This window comes from Nansenia antarctica (assembly GCF_963989245.1).
Source record: "Nansenia antarctica genome assembly, chromosome: 6".
Classification (NCBI taxonomy): domain Eukaryota; kingdom Metazoa; phylum Chordata; class Actinopteri; order Argentiniformes; family Microstomatidae; genus Nansenia; species Nansenia antarctica.
The window spans coordinates 28,578,912-28,595,928 of record NC_137676.1 but is presented as its reverse complement, the minus strand read 5'-3'; the positions used below and the strand labels follow the sequence as shown (position 1 = coordinate 28,595,928).

The 17,017-nt window shown below is 42.6% G+C and overlaps 1 protein-coding gene across 1 annotated transcript in view; it reads left to right on the top strand.

Annotated features, from left to right (window-relative positions):
* vps13d (vacuolar protein sorting 13 homolog D) overlaps positions 1-17,017 on the top strand; it is a gene marked incomplete at its 5' end in the record, with an annotated part of 203,052 nt that overhangs the window by 62,145 nt on the left and 123,890 nt on the right. Inside the window, 2 exons of the mRNA XM_080534330.1 lie at positions 4,746-4,917; positions 5,977-6,092. Of these exons, the coding sequence (XP_080390456.1) occupies positions 4,746-4,917; positions 5,977-6,092 (288 nt within the window). The remainder of the gene's footprint in view (positions 1-4,745; positions 4,918-5,976; positions 6,093-17,017) is intronic.

Sequence of the window (17,017 nt, the reverse complement as noted above, 5' to 3'; positions counted from 1 at the left end):
GCTTTCCGAGAGCCCACGGCGCATGAGAGTAAAGTTAAAGTTCTATAAATAAAGTTCTCACATACAGTGCCTTTGGAATAGTAGAGCTTATTATGTTTATAATCAAGTGCTTTAGTTGGCGAGCGGACATGCCAGTCTTATTCTTGCACAATTGCACCCATGCTATTGCCGTCCGGAGTTGATCAGCTCCAGATTGAGCAAAGGTTCTTCGCTACAGAAACATTTTCACACAATGACAAACAAGTGATGCGTTTTATATTATATTATTTGAACAACAGAACGGGACTGCTCAGAATAAAAATAATAATACATTATATACTGTAGGCCTATTATAAATATCCGTTCGTTATATAATATTCGTTGATGATTACATAATCAAATGTAGCCCGCAGCGCAGAGCGCATGTCTTATTGAGTCAACACGAGTTGACTCGCTTGAACGAGACTGACTGATACACACCACACCTCTGCCATATCATACATCGGTCCCACATGTATTTATTTACCATCATATTTTTCAATATAAAACGGTATGATATGGCATATGGTACATTGCAGTCGCATACAACCGTCTTGCCTGTTGTGTATTATCATTGCCGACACAGGTCTAATCATAACTGAACATCTGATAATAAGGTGAAGGGCAGTATTATTCATCTTTCAGGGCTCTACAGTGCGACCATTTCACTCGCAATTGCGACTAAAAATACATCTGTGCGACTAGAGAAATAAATTCACGAGCACACTGTGCGAGTACAGATTATTAAACTTTTTTTTTTTAACATGATTTTGAAGTCATGTTAAAAGTGAAGTTACTTCTGTTAAACTGGCGCTAAGCTAACATCGCTAATCGCTAACTCCCTCCTGGGCCTTAAAGAGACAAGCGCCCTTTTCTCATCTCAAGCTTCATTAGCTTCATTAGCTCACCACATCTACAGATTTGGTCCCACACACTCCAGATTTGAACCCAAGGTTACAACCAGGGTTAACTACCCAGGGTAGAAAGTAGAAAGCTCTCAGACCTTCAGAACCCATTGAAAGTAGTGGAGGTACTCCAGAAGTCCAAATGCATCTCTAACCCTAGGAAACCCTAGGAAGCAAGTTGCCTTATGGCATGAAAATGCAACATGTTGTACTTGAGTGTGGCAGAGAGGTGGGACCCCCGGGGATGGTGGTGTGCTAACAGCTAGCCGCCGCAGAGGCACCGTGCTGGGCTGGCCACCTCCACATGTCACCACCCCGGGCAGCATGGGGCTGGGGACTGGTCATCTGGATGTGGGGTAGTTTAATACCCCTAGATGTGGAGTTGTCTGGCCACCGTGTGTGACTGATGTAGCCTGACCCAGCAGCAGGGAGGTGGGCAGCATGGAGACAGACCTCTGCATGGCCTGGCTGGGCTGCTAGCTGACAGACCTAGCCCTAAAGCCTGGCTGGGCTGCTAGCTGCTAGCTGACAGGCATGACATGGATGAATGAATGAACATGCTGCTAACCAGGAGAACTTGACACAGCTAGTTACCATAATACAATGCCATCAACTCTGCGTCTAGTAGGGCTGTAGGCATGGGCCAATGTGTGATTTTGGTGCAAAATTTGCAAAATCACTAATAAAAATGTGTTATAATAAAATGTTCACTGTGCTCCTAAATTTCTTTGTGTGCCCCTAATTTTTTTTCATTTAGGAGCACATGTGCTCCTAGTGAAAAAGGTTAGCGTAGAGCCCTGTCTTTACTTTATTGGGTGAATAAACTCAATATGAATGATTGTACAGTTGTCTATAGGCAAGAATGGGCTGAAACAATGACAGTTACAGTCTCGCTCAAACTGTAGCGAGATTAGGAAACTACTCATTGTAAATAGTAATCCACAATTATGGTTATTACTGGTGGCCTGAGGTGGTCCAGTGGTCTAGCACCGTGGTCTACAGTGATATACAAAAAATACATTATATACAATATTATAAATATCCGTTTGTTATATAATATTCGTTGATGAGTACAGGCATAATCAAACGTAGGCTACTGCAATCACTGTCCTGCGGTAGCTATGCATGCACCACACAACTTGATCCACAGGTACATACTGTGCAGTGTATCATTCATAACTGTACATAGGCTACACATATCATAATATCTTATCACTATTGCATGGAACTTGGGTAAACCCGCTGTGAAAAAAAAACCTCAGCTCCAACAAATCTGAAGGGATTGGGAGACAACTGTACAGTTTATCATTTTTATAACTGTCTGTACATATACATATCTTATGTATCCCTATTGCTATATATAGCCTATATATAAACACATTATGTTACATACTTATCAGTCTTATACTGTATCTAATTCAGCACTGAAGCCTGAAGATTGAGCACAGTGTGTGTCCCCTTGCTACCTCTGCTGATATAAAAGAGAATTGCAGCCGAATTCCAAGGCAAATACACAGACACACACAGAAATACTGCAAAATCGCTTTATACTAACTCGATTTTGAAAATGTAAAGATGCTGGGTGGTAGAACGCACATATCTAGGAAAAGTCATGAAAGGAGGGTCCTGACATTTGATCGAGTGCAAAGGTAGATTTTTTTTTGTACTCACTGGTGCCCAATGACACCTCACGGCTTTCCTAGTGTTAAAGGCCAAAAAAGGATAATGTAGGGGTCCTTCTACTGGAGGGGGCTGCCGGTCGGCAGCGGGGATCCGTCCGTTCAGCAAAGGGGGTCGGGCTCCGTCGAACCCTTGGTACTCCGGAGGGCACTCCTGTGCCTCTCTCTGGCTATTCTGTTAATCTTCGGCTCGCCGTCACTCCAGCTCTGGTTATCGGGGTTCTCCCCACAGGTCATCTCGGTGTGGTCACACAAAGACACGTTAGTGTAAACTTTCACACATAGTATTGGTCACCGCAAAGCGGACCTCACCCATCCGGCGTCGTGCTGTGTACTGGCAATTCTCCCCACGATGAGGGCTTGCCAGGTCGCTTTATCCGGTCTCCTCCGCTGGCACAGTTGTTCCGCGTCCGCTCAACATGCCCGCGCTCGCCGCTGTGGTGATTGTCGGACACGCCTCCGCTGTGCGAGCGGACAGCAGCAATTCGTGAGCTTAGAATTATAGGGTTCTATCTCCGTTTAGGGTAGTTCAGAGATATTGAGCGTCAAAGTTTTGACATTCCATTATGTTTTGTGAGATGGAACCTTTGTATTTTATTAATTACTAACTCCAAAATTTAAACATTTTAAAAATAACACCACACAGGCATTAATAAACACCTAATGGATCAGATTAGTAAAAAACTCAATTTTGACAAAAATGGAGATAGAACCTTATAATTCTAACGTCACTGCATCTCGGGGGGGGACGAGGCGGCGTACAGGGATGAGGTAGAGCAGCTGAGCAAGCTGTGCAAGGTTAACAACCTGCTGCTGAACCAGTCAAAGACCCAGGAAATCATCGTGGACTTCAGGAGGAAAAAATCTGAGATCCAGCCCCTGCTCATCGACGGAGAGAGCGTGGAGAGAGTCTCAACCCTCCGATTCCTGGGGGTGCACATACAGGATGACCTGTCCTGGAAGAACAACACAGCAGCCATCATCAAGAAGGCACAACAGCGGCTCTTCTTCCTGAGAGTCCTCAGGAAGGACCACAACAAGCAGGAGATACTGGTGGCCTTCTACCGCTGCGCAGTGGAAAGCATCCTCACCTACTGCATCTGCAACTGGTTCTCCAGCTGCACAGCCGCAGAGAGAAATGTGCTACAGAGTGTCGTGAGAACAGCCCAGAAGATCACCGGCGCCCCCCTCCCCTCTCTGGAATAGCTGTACAACACACGCTGCCTCAGGAAGGCCTCCAAGATCTCCAGAGACCCATCCCACCCTGGGTACGAACACTTTGCCCGGCTGCCCTCGAACAGGCGGTACAGGACCATGGCCGCAAGGACAAACAGACTGAAGCTCAGCTTCTACCCCAGGGCCATCCAGGCCCTGAACACAGCAAAGACCTAGGTCCTGGGCCCTGGACAGTCTGGACGGATTGATGGCAGCTGCTGGATTGAAAAATCAGGTGTAGTGCTGAGGCACAAATGTGTACATTTCAAGCCTGCAAACTGCGACACTTTAAATGAATGTGCAATAACACTATGTGCAATATGACAACCCTAGGGTACATAAGGTTGCAGAGAAATAGGAAATGTTAGAATAGGTATAGCATAGCATAGAGTACAGCACAGTGTTTTATCTGTACAGTATAGTATAGTGGATAGTGTACATAGCCTTTATTTATGTAAACCAGCTCCTTTCCCTTCTTGTTTTTTTTGTTTTTTTTCTTTCCTAGCACCAGGGGAGCCACCCCTCCCAAATTTCGTTGTTTGGTACCTGTACTATAGCAATGACAATAAAGACCATTCATGCATTCATTCATTCATGAACTGTCGATTACTCTGCCCAGGGGCTCGGGGCGCTGTCCCTACTACTCAGCCCCTGGCTGAGGGGCATTGGTGAGCGGGTTGTCACAACACACACACACACACACACACACACACACACACACTCACACTCACACTCACACTCACACAGATAAAATCCTGATACACACACCATCGCCTGATTTTTACAACGTGGTTGATGTGATGTGTGTGTTATGATGAGGACACACACACAGATACACACATACACACACACACACACAGACAAAATCCTGATACACACACACAGTCTCCTGTTTTCCTGACGTGGTTGATGTGTGTGTCGTGCCCAGGGAGTTGAGCCACGCGGTACCGGACATGTCGGTCCACGGCAGCCTGTCGTCCGTCCACTGCTCCCTGGACCTGGAGCGCTACCAGCTGATCCGCGGCTTGCTGGACAACAACCTGGGAGAGCCCATCGAGGAGTTCCTCCGCCCCTACAACCTGCAGGACCCCAGCGGCTATGTGAGGACACACACACACACACACACACACACACACACTAGGGTTGGGCGGTATAACAATTTGAACACCGTTAAACCTTCCCTACTGCGGTATATAGTATGTACAGCGAGATTTGAAATCACATTGTAGGGCTTTGAGGGAGCCATCAATTTCAAATGCTGAATTTATGTACTCCCTGCATTTCCCTGCGTTTTTTTCATATTTCTTTTAGGGACCAACTCGCCATCTGTTTTTCTAATTCTCCCTTCTGAGGAGAAGCTGTCACGTGACACGGGGTTATGATCGCTTCTAAATAGTTACCGTAGTCTTTTTTGACAGGTTATTTATTTGACAAAATGACATTGCTTGCAAAACATTCTGTCATCACTCTCATAGCTTCTTCAACCACACACACAGTGGTGCTGGACAAACACTCTTAAGGCGTTTATTATGTACACATTGCGTAGCAGAAGTATTTTTAATGACGGTATTGAAACTATTTTCATATACCCTGGTATACTTAACCGCTCAAACCTAACACACACACACACACACACACACACACACACACACACTCACACACTCACTCATTCACTCACACACACAGATGCTGATATACACACACACATTTACACAGACAAACGCTGATACACACACACACTTTTACACAGACAAACACTGATACACACACACACACACACACACACTTTTACACAGTCAAACACTGATACACACACACACACACACTTTTACACAGACAAACACTGATACACACTCACACAGACACACACACATTTACACAGACAAACGCTGATACACACACACACACACTTTTACACAGACAAACACGGATACACACACTTTTACACAGACAAACACTGATACACACTCACACAGCCACACACTCACACAGACAAACGCTGATACACACAGACACACACACAAGACATTAACTGCTGCCGTCAAATGCAATAGCAACAGGCGACACTGAAGCACAGTAAGTGAGATTATGTTGACATTTTCCAGAGTTTCCCTGTGAGAGAGCTTCCCCTGACCTCCTTTGTGATTGTGTTCTTCTAGACGGTATTGAGTGGGGACGTGTACACCAGCATGTCCTTGCTGGTGGACATGAAGAACGTCAGTCTAGAGCTGCTGGACAACCCTAAAACCACCGGACACAAATGCTCCCTTGCCAGGTAGGCACTTCATGTTGACCCCAAGGAAATGTCTATTTAAAAATAATGATCTCTTAACATACGCTTGCCTTTCTTTAAAGGTTAAAAATTAGGGCTGGGACTTTAACGCTTTCATTTTGAAGAAATGACACGTTATTTTTTTTATTTTTTGGAACTTCGTTTTTATTTCAGTTTCAGCAACTTGTACAATCATGTCATGTTTTGTCTACAATTTGTTCCATTCTTTTAGCTGTACACATATGTGACGCGATCTGGTGGAATGATCAAAGAGGGGGCAAAGTCATTTTTCTGTTTTTTACATATGCTTAAACTACAGATTGTAATCTTTCAAATGATGTGTCATACATAGACATCGGGAAAAAATGTAAGACAACATGAGTATTTGAAACTTGTTAACCCTGAAAACTAAATCCTGAGAAAAAGCCCTTCAAAGATTTGGGACTTTTTCACACCTTCACACAGGCAGGTAATGGGCGGTAACAATAGCTGGTCAACCCCACCCCCAACCACTCCCCCTCTAGCTTGACAGCTATCAGCTGTCAATACTGGTCACTGGGTCAGACAGCTATAGTTATACAGCTATAACATTATTACCTAGCAAGGTATTACCTAAGCTAATTACCCAGCTTATTATTATTTATGGTTGTTGTAACTGTTATAGGTAGTCTTGTAATGATACAAAAAAGTATTCAATCAGAATCAGAATTTATTTTACAGTTCACAAGCATAGGTAGGATAAAGTTATCACTGTAAATATTGTGTCATACACAGAATATGGGCACACTTCACAAACACGTCACGTCATGTCGACCAAAGCACATCTAATAAAAATAAAAATATATGGGCACACTTCACACCAATATTGCAAGTCACTTCATGTCGACCAAAGCACAAAAAAAGTGTACCAAATCACAGTACTGCAATCAGAATGAACCATGTAAAAAAAGTAGGAGTAAAAAAGTGGCACGTTATTACAGTGATAAATTGCTCCTATCCGAGACACAGAGTTACAGCTCAAATCTAGACTTTATAAAATAACATCAGGCATGACTAATATTAAGGAGGAAAAAGCAGAACAATACTGCGGCAAGCTGTGCAAAGTACAATCAGTGTGCAATTCCTGCATTCCTCCTGTGTGTTTGTCCTGCAGCTACAAACGGACAGCCTTTTTCTGAGGTGCCTTTTTCAGAGGTGCTGTGGAGTCTGGTGGGCAGGGGCATGTAGTGTCTTTCGCCTCATCAGTACAGAATTCTCTGATCTTGTCAAAAAGGTACTTCTGTCTGGCCACGTCAAGTCCGGGTGGGGCTTGCACAGGAAGATCACCTCTGGGGGGCTTGACATCAGTGTGTTTCAGTAGCTGAAACTCGACTGGTACTGCCCCGTCGTATTCCCAGGCTATATCTATTACACTTGACATGTTACAGTATTCCAGTATTACACACTGAACATGAGTCTTACAACTTTTACAACGTAGACATACTAAGTTACTAACCGTATTTACAACATAGACAGAATACCGAGCTACAATGCTAACATGCTAACAATCTTCAGCTTACAGACTGAACTGGTTTCAGTTAGTTGCTCGTGGGTAATCATAAAGAAATGTCTAAATACACGAACACACTGGTTTCAACTAGTAACTAACAACTAACTTAACTAACAAAGGCATGTACATACATAGAAGATCTTACCTTCTTAGAGTCTGGTCGAAAACATTCTGGTGTAAACAAAAGCTCGCTGCTTCCTGCATGTGGCTTTTTATCCCTCCCCCTCGCCCAGCTATTGGCTAAGTCGATTGAGCTCACAGCCATTCACACCGATTGTTGTTCTTAGCTGCGCTCATGTTCCCGCCCCCAAGCTTCTCAAACTCATCTCATAAAACAAGCTTATTTTGAAGACTTATTACACGTATTTAATTAAATGAAAACTGCTCGAAAAAATTACGAGTGGGTACTTCACAACTTCAAGTTGCTTCTTATTACAAAAAAAGTAAATCAGATTTTTTGCATTGAAAAACTTTGAACGCAGATTTAAGGCATTCGCACTTTGCGCCCGTTTCGCACTTCGATGACGTCACGTCACATATGGTCCATGGATGTGGTTCAAAGCAAGACACACAAAGCAAAAAAGAGAAATCAACAAAAACATTGAGATGTCAATGACGGAATAAAAGTAAAGATTTTGAAAAGAAAGAAAAAGGGTAGGGTCAGGTGGGGGGGGGGGGTTGTGTATGTGTGTGTGTGTATGTGTGTGTGTGTGTGTGTGTGTGTGTGTGTGTGTGTGTGTGTGTGTGTGTGTGTGTGTGTGTGTGTGTGTGAATGCAACGCAGGCATATGTGTGGTGGCCTGGGAAAACCCTTCACATGGTGGCATTTTGACATTTTCATTTTTTTATATTTCCATAAATTAGAAGTTCTCAGCTATTCATAACTGGTTGAATGACTGAGATAGCCCTTTATTTTAAAAAGTTATGAGCATTTTAATGTATCATGTCAAAAAAAGTGAAAGATGAGAAATGCTGCCCCCATGCCACCATGTGAAGGGTTTTCCCAGGCCACCACACATATATATATGTGTAGTGATATGAAGTGAGTCTAGAATACAGAAATATATGAGTCGAGATGTGTGGAAGGGTTCACTGTATGGACATGACCGGGCTCCATCTTTTAATAAATAGATGTTTCTGGAGTCTCAGAGTGTATGTTATTTGTTCCATCTGGTAGATTTCCCATACTTTCTCTGTCCACATATTGTATGTAGGGGGGTCTGGTTTTAACCACTTAATTGTAATGCATTTAATTGCTGCCGTTAGTAATATTTGTAAGAGATATATTCTTGCCCTTCCATCAATGCCTTCCTGGTATAACTCCCAATAGTGCCATCTTTGGATCTTTGGTAACTTTTTGGTGGAATACTGTTTCAAGGGCCTCAAACACCTCTTCCCAAAATGTTCTTAATTTGCGGCATGACCAGAATATGTGGGTGTGGTTGCCAATTTGCGTACTGCAATTTCTCCAACATTTATTTGAGTGTGTTGGGCCCATTTTAGCCACTATTTCTGGGGTTCTAAAGAATCTCATAACCACTTTCCATTTGAATTCCCTCCATGTATTTGAATTGGTCACTAAATGTGCTTCAGTGCATATTTCCTCCCATATGTCCTGTGATATGTCAGTCAGGGTTTCCGTTAGAAAAAATTGCCGCCGGACATCGTGTCCGGGAAGATTTCGATTTACCGGACAAACGTGATATATTCCGGTCATCATATTAAAATATATATATATATATATTTTTTTAAATCATATATTTTTTTTCTTCAAATCTAATATAGCTGTTTGTCGCGGTGATTACTGTTGTGTAGCGGCCTATATATGCCATTTAATGTCTATTTCTCATCCGATACGATTAGATGCGAGCTATATAATATATAATAATATAACATGATTCGCATGCGCGCTATGCCATTATGTCCAGCGCTGAACGGGCGCCTCACTGGGAACTGAACAGACAGCATCGATCAATGAACGGACTCCACATTACGTTAACTGAAGTTTGTTAAATTGTTTGGGATTAATGTGAGTTTTCTATTTTCTCTTTCCAGTTTTACCCTTTTTTTATCAATAAAACAACGTCATTTCTATAACCAGGTCTCGCTGGTTGGGAAGGCATTTCGTTTAGCTGCCTGTCAAATCATACTTAATCGGACTCGGGAGTATGACAATGAGGAGAACATAACTGTTTATTGAGAAACAATAGGCAGGCTGGGATACGTATATAAAGAAATACCACAATGTCTAGATGTATAACATTTTATTGAACAGTGCAAGCATGTAGGCTTCTGGCGTGACATCGTACCCCTAACGTTCTTAGGGCTTGTTTGAAAAGCTTAGACTGAAAGTTAGTGCCCTGGTCAGATTGTATAACAAGAGGAAGACCGAATGTGGAAAAAAACGTTGTTAAAGCTTTCACCACTGAGCTGGCTGATATGTTACGCAACGGAACAGCTTCGGGAAAACGAGTAGCAGCGCACATAATAGTGAGCAAATACTGACTTCCACTTTTAGTCCTAGGCAAAGGTCCAACACAATCAATTATTACACGTTCAAATGGCTCCCCTATAGCAGGAATGGGATGCAATGGTGCGGGTGGAATGGATTGATTAGGCTTACCCGCCATCTGACAAGTATGGCAACAGCGGCAGTGCTTGGCAACATCCGCCTTCAGTCCGGGCCAAAAGAAATGTTTCAATATCAGCTGATAAGTTTTAGTTATACCTAAATGTCCTGACCACTGGCTCTCATGTGCTACAGATAACACCTGTTGTCTATAACCCACAGGCACAACCACTTGTTTTACAGTATTCCACTCACAACCATTTGCATTAGGAGGAGACCATTTACGCATTAATATCCCATCGTTAAGGAAATAAACTACGTTGCCCCCTATTTCAGATTCCTCACTAGCTGCATGTAAAAAACATTTGTTTAATGACTGATCAGCTACTTGAGCGACACGCAATCGCTCGCCGGTTACAGGCAGAGATAGGCTGTCAGCGGATGGTATGGTAGGACTCGGGGAGGATGGTAACTCTACCACTTTCTCCCTGGGAGAAGCTGAAACAATCGGGTTCTCATCCCTTTCAGAAAAGGCTTGCATAATCACACTATCACAGAGAGAAACATCGCTATCCTCCTCTCTGCCTCGACTCGATTGTGCACGAGTTATAGCGCACACCGGAAACAACCGCTGTTTCGCATAGGCAGCCTACACATTAGGAGTCATCATCATGCCGGTGTCAAATCATATCATAATAAAAGAAATACATAGCCTATATATTCGTCTTTTTTAAAATAGAAGGAATCAGAATGTGAACTTTAGCGAATTGTATTCAAATTGTGCTTAGAGGGAATTATTTTCACCGGACATTTATGTCCGACGAGTTTTCAATTTGTCGGACTTCAACAAATTTTACCGGACAAAGACCGGTAATTACCGGTTAACGGAAACCCTGATGTCAGTGTTCATTTCAGTTTCCCATCTCTCTTTCCTCTGTAGTGTATTATTCAAATCCATGGATAGAAACCTTTGGTAAAGGTCACCTATAATGTTCTTATTCTCGTTTCCTTTTTGCAGCTTTATCAAGAACTCTTCGATTTCAGTGGGCTCCAAGACTTTATTCCATTCTCTATGTTTCGTTAGGAAGCTTCTTAATTGTAGATATCTGAAAAAGTCTGTGTTAGGGAGCCTAAATTCCTCTCTTAACTCTTCAAATGATTTAAGGCTACCGTCTTTATGGAGTTGGTGTAAGTTAGTAAGTCCATGATCCGACCAATTTCTTAATCCTATATCTGTATTGGAGGGTTCGAAATGTTTCATACGACCAATATTGGATAATGCTGAGATTGCTTTAGGTAAGCCAAATGAGAGTTTTATTTTCCTCCAAATCTTTAGTGTGACTCTGGTCCATTCACCTAGTTGAGTTTCCTTTAGAGGGACATCTATGAAAGGCAAGGTCTGTAAGGGCATCGAACATAAACTTTTTTCGATGTTGAGCCATCGTGTATATGAAGAGTATTGGATCCATGCTGTTAGAGGCTTTAGCTGGGCCGCCCAGAAGTAGTATCTTAGGTTTGGGAGTTTCAGCCCACCATATGGTTTAGATAGTTGTAGTGTTTGAAGTCTGATTCTTGGGCGCCTTCCTTGCCATATGAATTTTGAGATGAGTCTATCCCACTTATCAAATGTGGATTTGGGGATATCGATGGGTGGCATCTGGAACAGGTATAGAAGCCTAGGCAGCACATTCATGCGTACACTCTCAATACGGCCCAATAGAGACAGGGGAAGTGTTGACCAGCGGTCTAGATCTTTACTGATATTTTGGATTATGCTTTTGTAATTTGCATCACTTAGGTTTTCTAACAATGAGGGGATTTGAATGCCAATATATTTAATACCATCCTTGGGCCATTTAAACTCACTCTGGATTTTGATTGTTTGTGGAATTCTACCTCCTATGTCCATAGCCATTGTTTTATCAACATTTACTTTATAACCCGAGAAGTACCCATAGTTGGAAATAAGTTATTTTAGGCGTGGGATTGTTGTTGCCGGTTCAGTTAGATAAAGAAGCACGTCATCTGCATACAATGATAATTTATGTTGTTCCTCATTTATTGTCAGTCCCTTTATGTTGTCGTTGTCTCTAATGAGCTGTGCCATTGGTTCAATACTGATATCAAACAGCAGGGACGACAAAGAGCACCCCTGCCTGCAATCCCGTTCTAGAGTAAATCGGTCCGACAGAAATCCATTCACTTTTACAGCAGCTTGTGGATTTGAATATAGTGTTTGAATCCATTTTATAAAATTGGGGCCAAATTTGAGTCGTTTTAGAGTTTGAAATAGGTATTGCCAAGATACTCGATCGAATGCCTTCTGGGCATCGAGGGATAATATCATTGCTTCTTCCTCCTTAACTTTTGGGTGAGTCATAATATTTAGTAATCGTCTTATGTTGTCCCCGTAGTATCTTCCCTTTATAAACCTGATCGGAGTGGATAACTTGTGTGATAATTTTATTGACGCGTCTTGCTAGGATGGCTGTTAATATACGTAGGTCGGTGCATAAAAGTGAGATGGGTCTGTATGATTGGCATTGGGTGGGGTCCTTGCCCTCTTTATGTATTACAACTATTGTTGCGTCCCTCCATGAGGGGGCCGTGGTTCCAGATTGCAATGTATGGTGGTATGCTTTTAGCAATAAGGGACATACTGGGCCCTATTATGCTCTTCATAAGTCTTAAGCAATAAGACGAGGCGGTAGATCTAAACGTAAGACGTGGAGGCGTGGTCAAGGCCACTTTGCTATTATGCGTGCGGTAGTGGGCGCCTAAAACCCGGCGCTAAGCAAAGAAATTAGTCATGGGTGTGTTTTGGGCGTCTTCTCAATCAACCCAATCAGCGTGCCAGGTGCCATTCCCTTTAAGAACCGGATGCGTTGAGTCATTAACGCTATGCTATTATGGAAGTCCTAAGAAGGAGGTCAGCGCGCTTCTCTGCCTCTCCCTTCTGAAATAAAGCATTTATACTGTGACCGTAATTGACGTCTTGCCGTGGAGCCACGTGCGTGTTCATGTGTGCCCACATGCATGCGCAAACCGCGGAGGCGCGCTCGTGTTTCAAAACGTGCATGAAGTCTAAACTTAAGAACTTTTCAAACCACTTCTTAGCGCTAGGAGCAAAGTCAGATCGCATAATAGCAGGGGCGCCTAGTGCACTTCATTAACATATGAACACTCCCACAATGAGTAATATATGCACGGGAGTATTACGTCTTATGTGTGGGCGCCTATCGACACCGGCATAATAGCAGTAGCGCGTATGAAGCGCATAATAAGGGTGGCGGTAGGTCTTAACCTGGCGGTGCGTCTTAATTAAGACTTAAGACGGCAAGTTAAGAAGTGCATAATAGGGCCCACTGTCTCTTTAAATGTTTTATAGAATTCATTACTAAACCCATCCGGTCCAGGACTTTTATTGTTTTTTAGGGTAGAGATCACTTCTTGTATTTCCCATTCTTCAATTGGTTCATCTAGTTCTTTTGCCATAGGCTCAGATAGCTCTTTTAGTTTGATGTCTTTCAGAAATGCTGTCAATTCATTATCATCTGTGCAGGTGTCCGTATTTTTGTAAAGAGATTTATAAAATTCTGTAAAAGACCTTGAGATTTCATCAGGTTTTGTGAGTGTCGAGTTATGAGTTTTTAATTTCTGTACTATATTCGATGATTGTTGTTTTTTTAGTCTTAGTGCTAATAATCTACTTGCTCTGTTTCCATTTTCATAATATTTTGGGTTGGTAAACCTTAAATTGCCCTCAATCTTTTCAGTGATTAGGCTATTTAGATCCCTGCGTGCTTGTTTGAGAGCATTAAGTAGATTGGAGGTTGGTGTTCTTTTATGCTGTTGTTCAAGCAGCCTTATTTTATCCTCTAATTCTCCTTGTTTTGCTTCTCTATTCTTTTTTTTCGCGCTCGCGTATGAGATAATGCGACCTCTAATGTATGCCTTAGCACAGTCCCATAGGATGAGAGGTGATATTTCAGGTGAGTCGTTAGTTTCTAGGTAATACTTTAGTACACCACTATGGGGTAGTGGTGGTCTAGTGGATAGTGAGTTGGACTTGGGAGGTTGTGAGTTCAAATCCCGCCTGAAGCCACACCACTACTAGTGTGCCCTTGGGTAAGGCACTTAGCCCTCAGTTACTCCAAGGGGAATGTCCCTGTAATTCGTAATTGTAAGTCGCTTTGGATAAAAGCGTCTGCAAAATTAAAAAAAAGAAAAATTAATTAATTAATTAATTAATTAAATTAATTAGTTCAGTTGTTACAAATGTGATAAATTCCTCATCATTTAGAAGTGATGTATTTAATCTCCATTGTTTGGTTTTTGGCCTGTGACCTATGTTCCATGATAATGCAAGAGGTGCATGATCAGATAGAGTAATTGGTAAGATCTTTATGTCTTCTATCCTGTGTAGTTCTGCTTTGGGTGTAAATAAATAATCAATTCTTGAATAAGATGAATGTCTGTGCGAGTAGAAAGTAAAATCTCTACCTTTAGGGAATCTGCTTCTCCAAACGTCCACTAGGCCTGATTCTATCGACAAGTGTTTAAGCATTCTACTCATTCTAGAAGTGGGAGTTTTGGAGGTAGGTTGTCTATCCATTAGCTGGGACATAACGCAGTTGAAGTCTCCTCCCAACAGTAGGATACCGGAGCTGTGTTGCATTGCTGTGTTAATGACTGTGCTAATGAAGCCGGGCTCATCCTCATTTGGAGCATATATGTTCATGAGGGATACATGTATCCCATCTATAGATCCATTCACTAAAATGAATCTTCCCTCAATGTCCTTGTGGACCGTTGTTGGTGTAAAGTTAACCTGCCTATGTATCAATATAGCCACTCCTCTCTTTCTACCTGACTGATGTGATGAGTAGAACACGCTGTCTGCCCAGGATTTCTTTAGTTTCTCATGTTCCATATCCGACAGGTGGGTCTCCTGTAGGAATGCTATCTGACAGTTGGCTCTTTTTAGCTGATTAAGGATTTTCTTTCGTTTTATAGGATTGTGAAGGCCTTTAACGTTGTAGCTTATAACCTTAAGTGATCCCATGGTTCAGAGTAAGAATTAGGGAGGATCTTAATTGTACCTGTAGGTATGGTGATGGCAAGGATAGGCACATGAATAGGAGAAGATTGTGAACTGCATGTAGTACAGTGTCTATGTGTGTGATTGTGTGAGTGTGGGTGTGTGGATATATGAGGGGTGGGTATGGGTAGGAGGTGTGGGGGAGTTGGGGAGTATATATAAGGGAAAAAAACAAAATAATGTAAAAGAAAACAAAATACATAAACATACACGTTGCTCTTATTCTTCCGGTATGATCCCTGTGGAACAGTGGGATCTGAACATAGAAATAAAAATGAAAAATCCGGACACTCAACCGACATGTGTCTGGACAGACTTTTGGGACATGGTCCCAGGCTGCGAGTCTGAACAGGCAGCTGTGCGAACAACCTTTAAGAGTGTTCGCCTTTGCTTGGTTATAGTACCAAACAGAATAACTAGGAGTAGTTTTTTAACATTTCAGGCTCCCGTCGAACCTTGAGGTAAAACAAAAGGAGGGTGAAAACCCCCTAACCTCAATTTTGACATTGTCAAATACATTTTACATTGTATATATATATATATATATATATAAAAAAATAAATAAATAAGAAATAAGAGGGCAGGGAAGTGAAAATTAAATAATAATAATTATGTCTAGAGACAGAAATAAATAAAAGGATCGGAGAGAAGCATTAACGCAGTGGAAATTAAGAAACAAATAAAAACAGTCTCCTGGTCAGGTAATTTTCATAATAATTATGTCTAGAGACAGAAATAAATAAAAGGATCGGAGAGAAGCATTAACGCAGTGGAAATTAAGAAACAAATAAAAACAGTCTCCTGGTCAGGTAATTTTCACTTCCCTGCCCCTTATGAATAAACAGATAGATTATTTCCCCCTTGGGGTAAGTTTTAAATTGAACTAGCATATATGTCCAGTCTCTTTCAACACTTGCATATACTTGTATATAACTGCTGTGAAGAACTACAATAACAACAAAGGGGTGGCATTGACGATGGTAATATATACCATAACAGATATCGTCCCGTCAGAGTTGGTCTTGTAATGACACTGAGCCCCACTGGCCCGTGGCTGGGGGCAACCTACCCTTAGCCTGTTGCAGGGATGACGTTCTTCTTAACGTAGTCCATCGCTTTGTCTGCATCTGTGAATTCCTTTTCTTCTCCGTTGTGTGTGATGCGGAGTCGGGCTGGGAACAGTATGCCATACCGGACGCCCTGACGGTTGCGCAGCAGCTTCCTGACCTCCGTGAACGCAGCCCTGGCCCTGGCGACGCTGACAGCATAATCCGGAAAGATGGCAATGGTCTGCCCGTTGACCCGGAGAGGAGCTCGAGTGCGCGCGCAGCTCAGCACCTCAACGCAGTCCTGGTAGTAATGGAGTTTAGCAATGATGGCGCGTGGTTTCCCCTCCGGTCTCCTCGGAGCCAGGGTTCTGTGTGAACGGTCCACAAGCACATCTCTATCCAGTTGTAGCGCTTCCCTCAGTAGTTTCGAGACCGATGCAGTAGAGCATGATCCATTCGTCTCGGCCACCCCTAGTATTCTGATGTTGCATCTCCTCATTCTTCCCTCCATGTCGTCGCATTTCTCTCTGAGCCCGGTTACCTCTGCTTTCAAGCCCGTCACCGTAGTCCGCAGGGCCACCACTTCGTCCGACCACGTTGATAGGCCGCCCTCCACCTCCGTGATTGTAGCCTTTAATCTCAGACTGAACCGCCGCAGTAT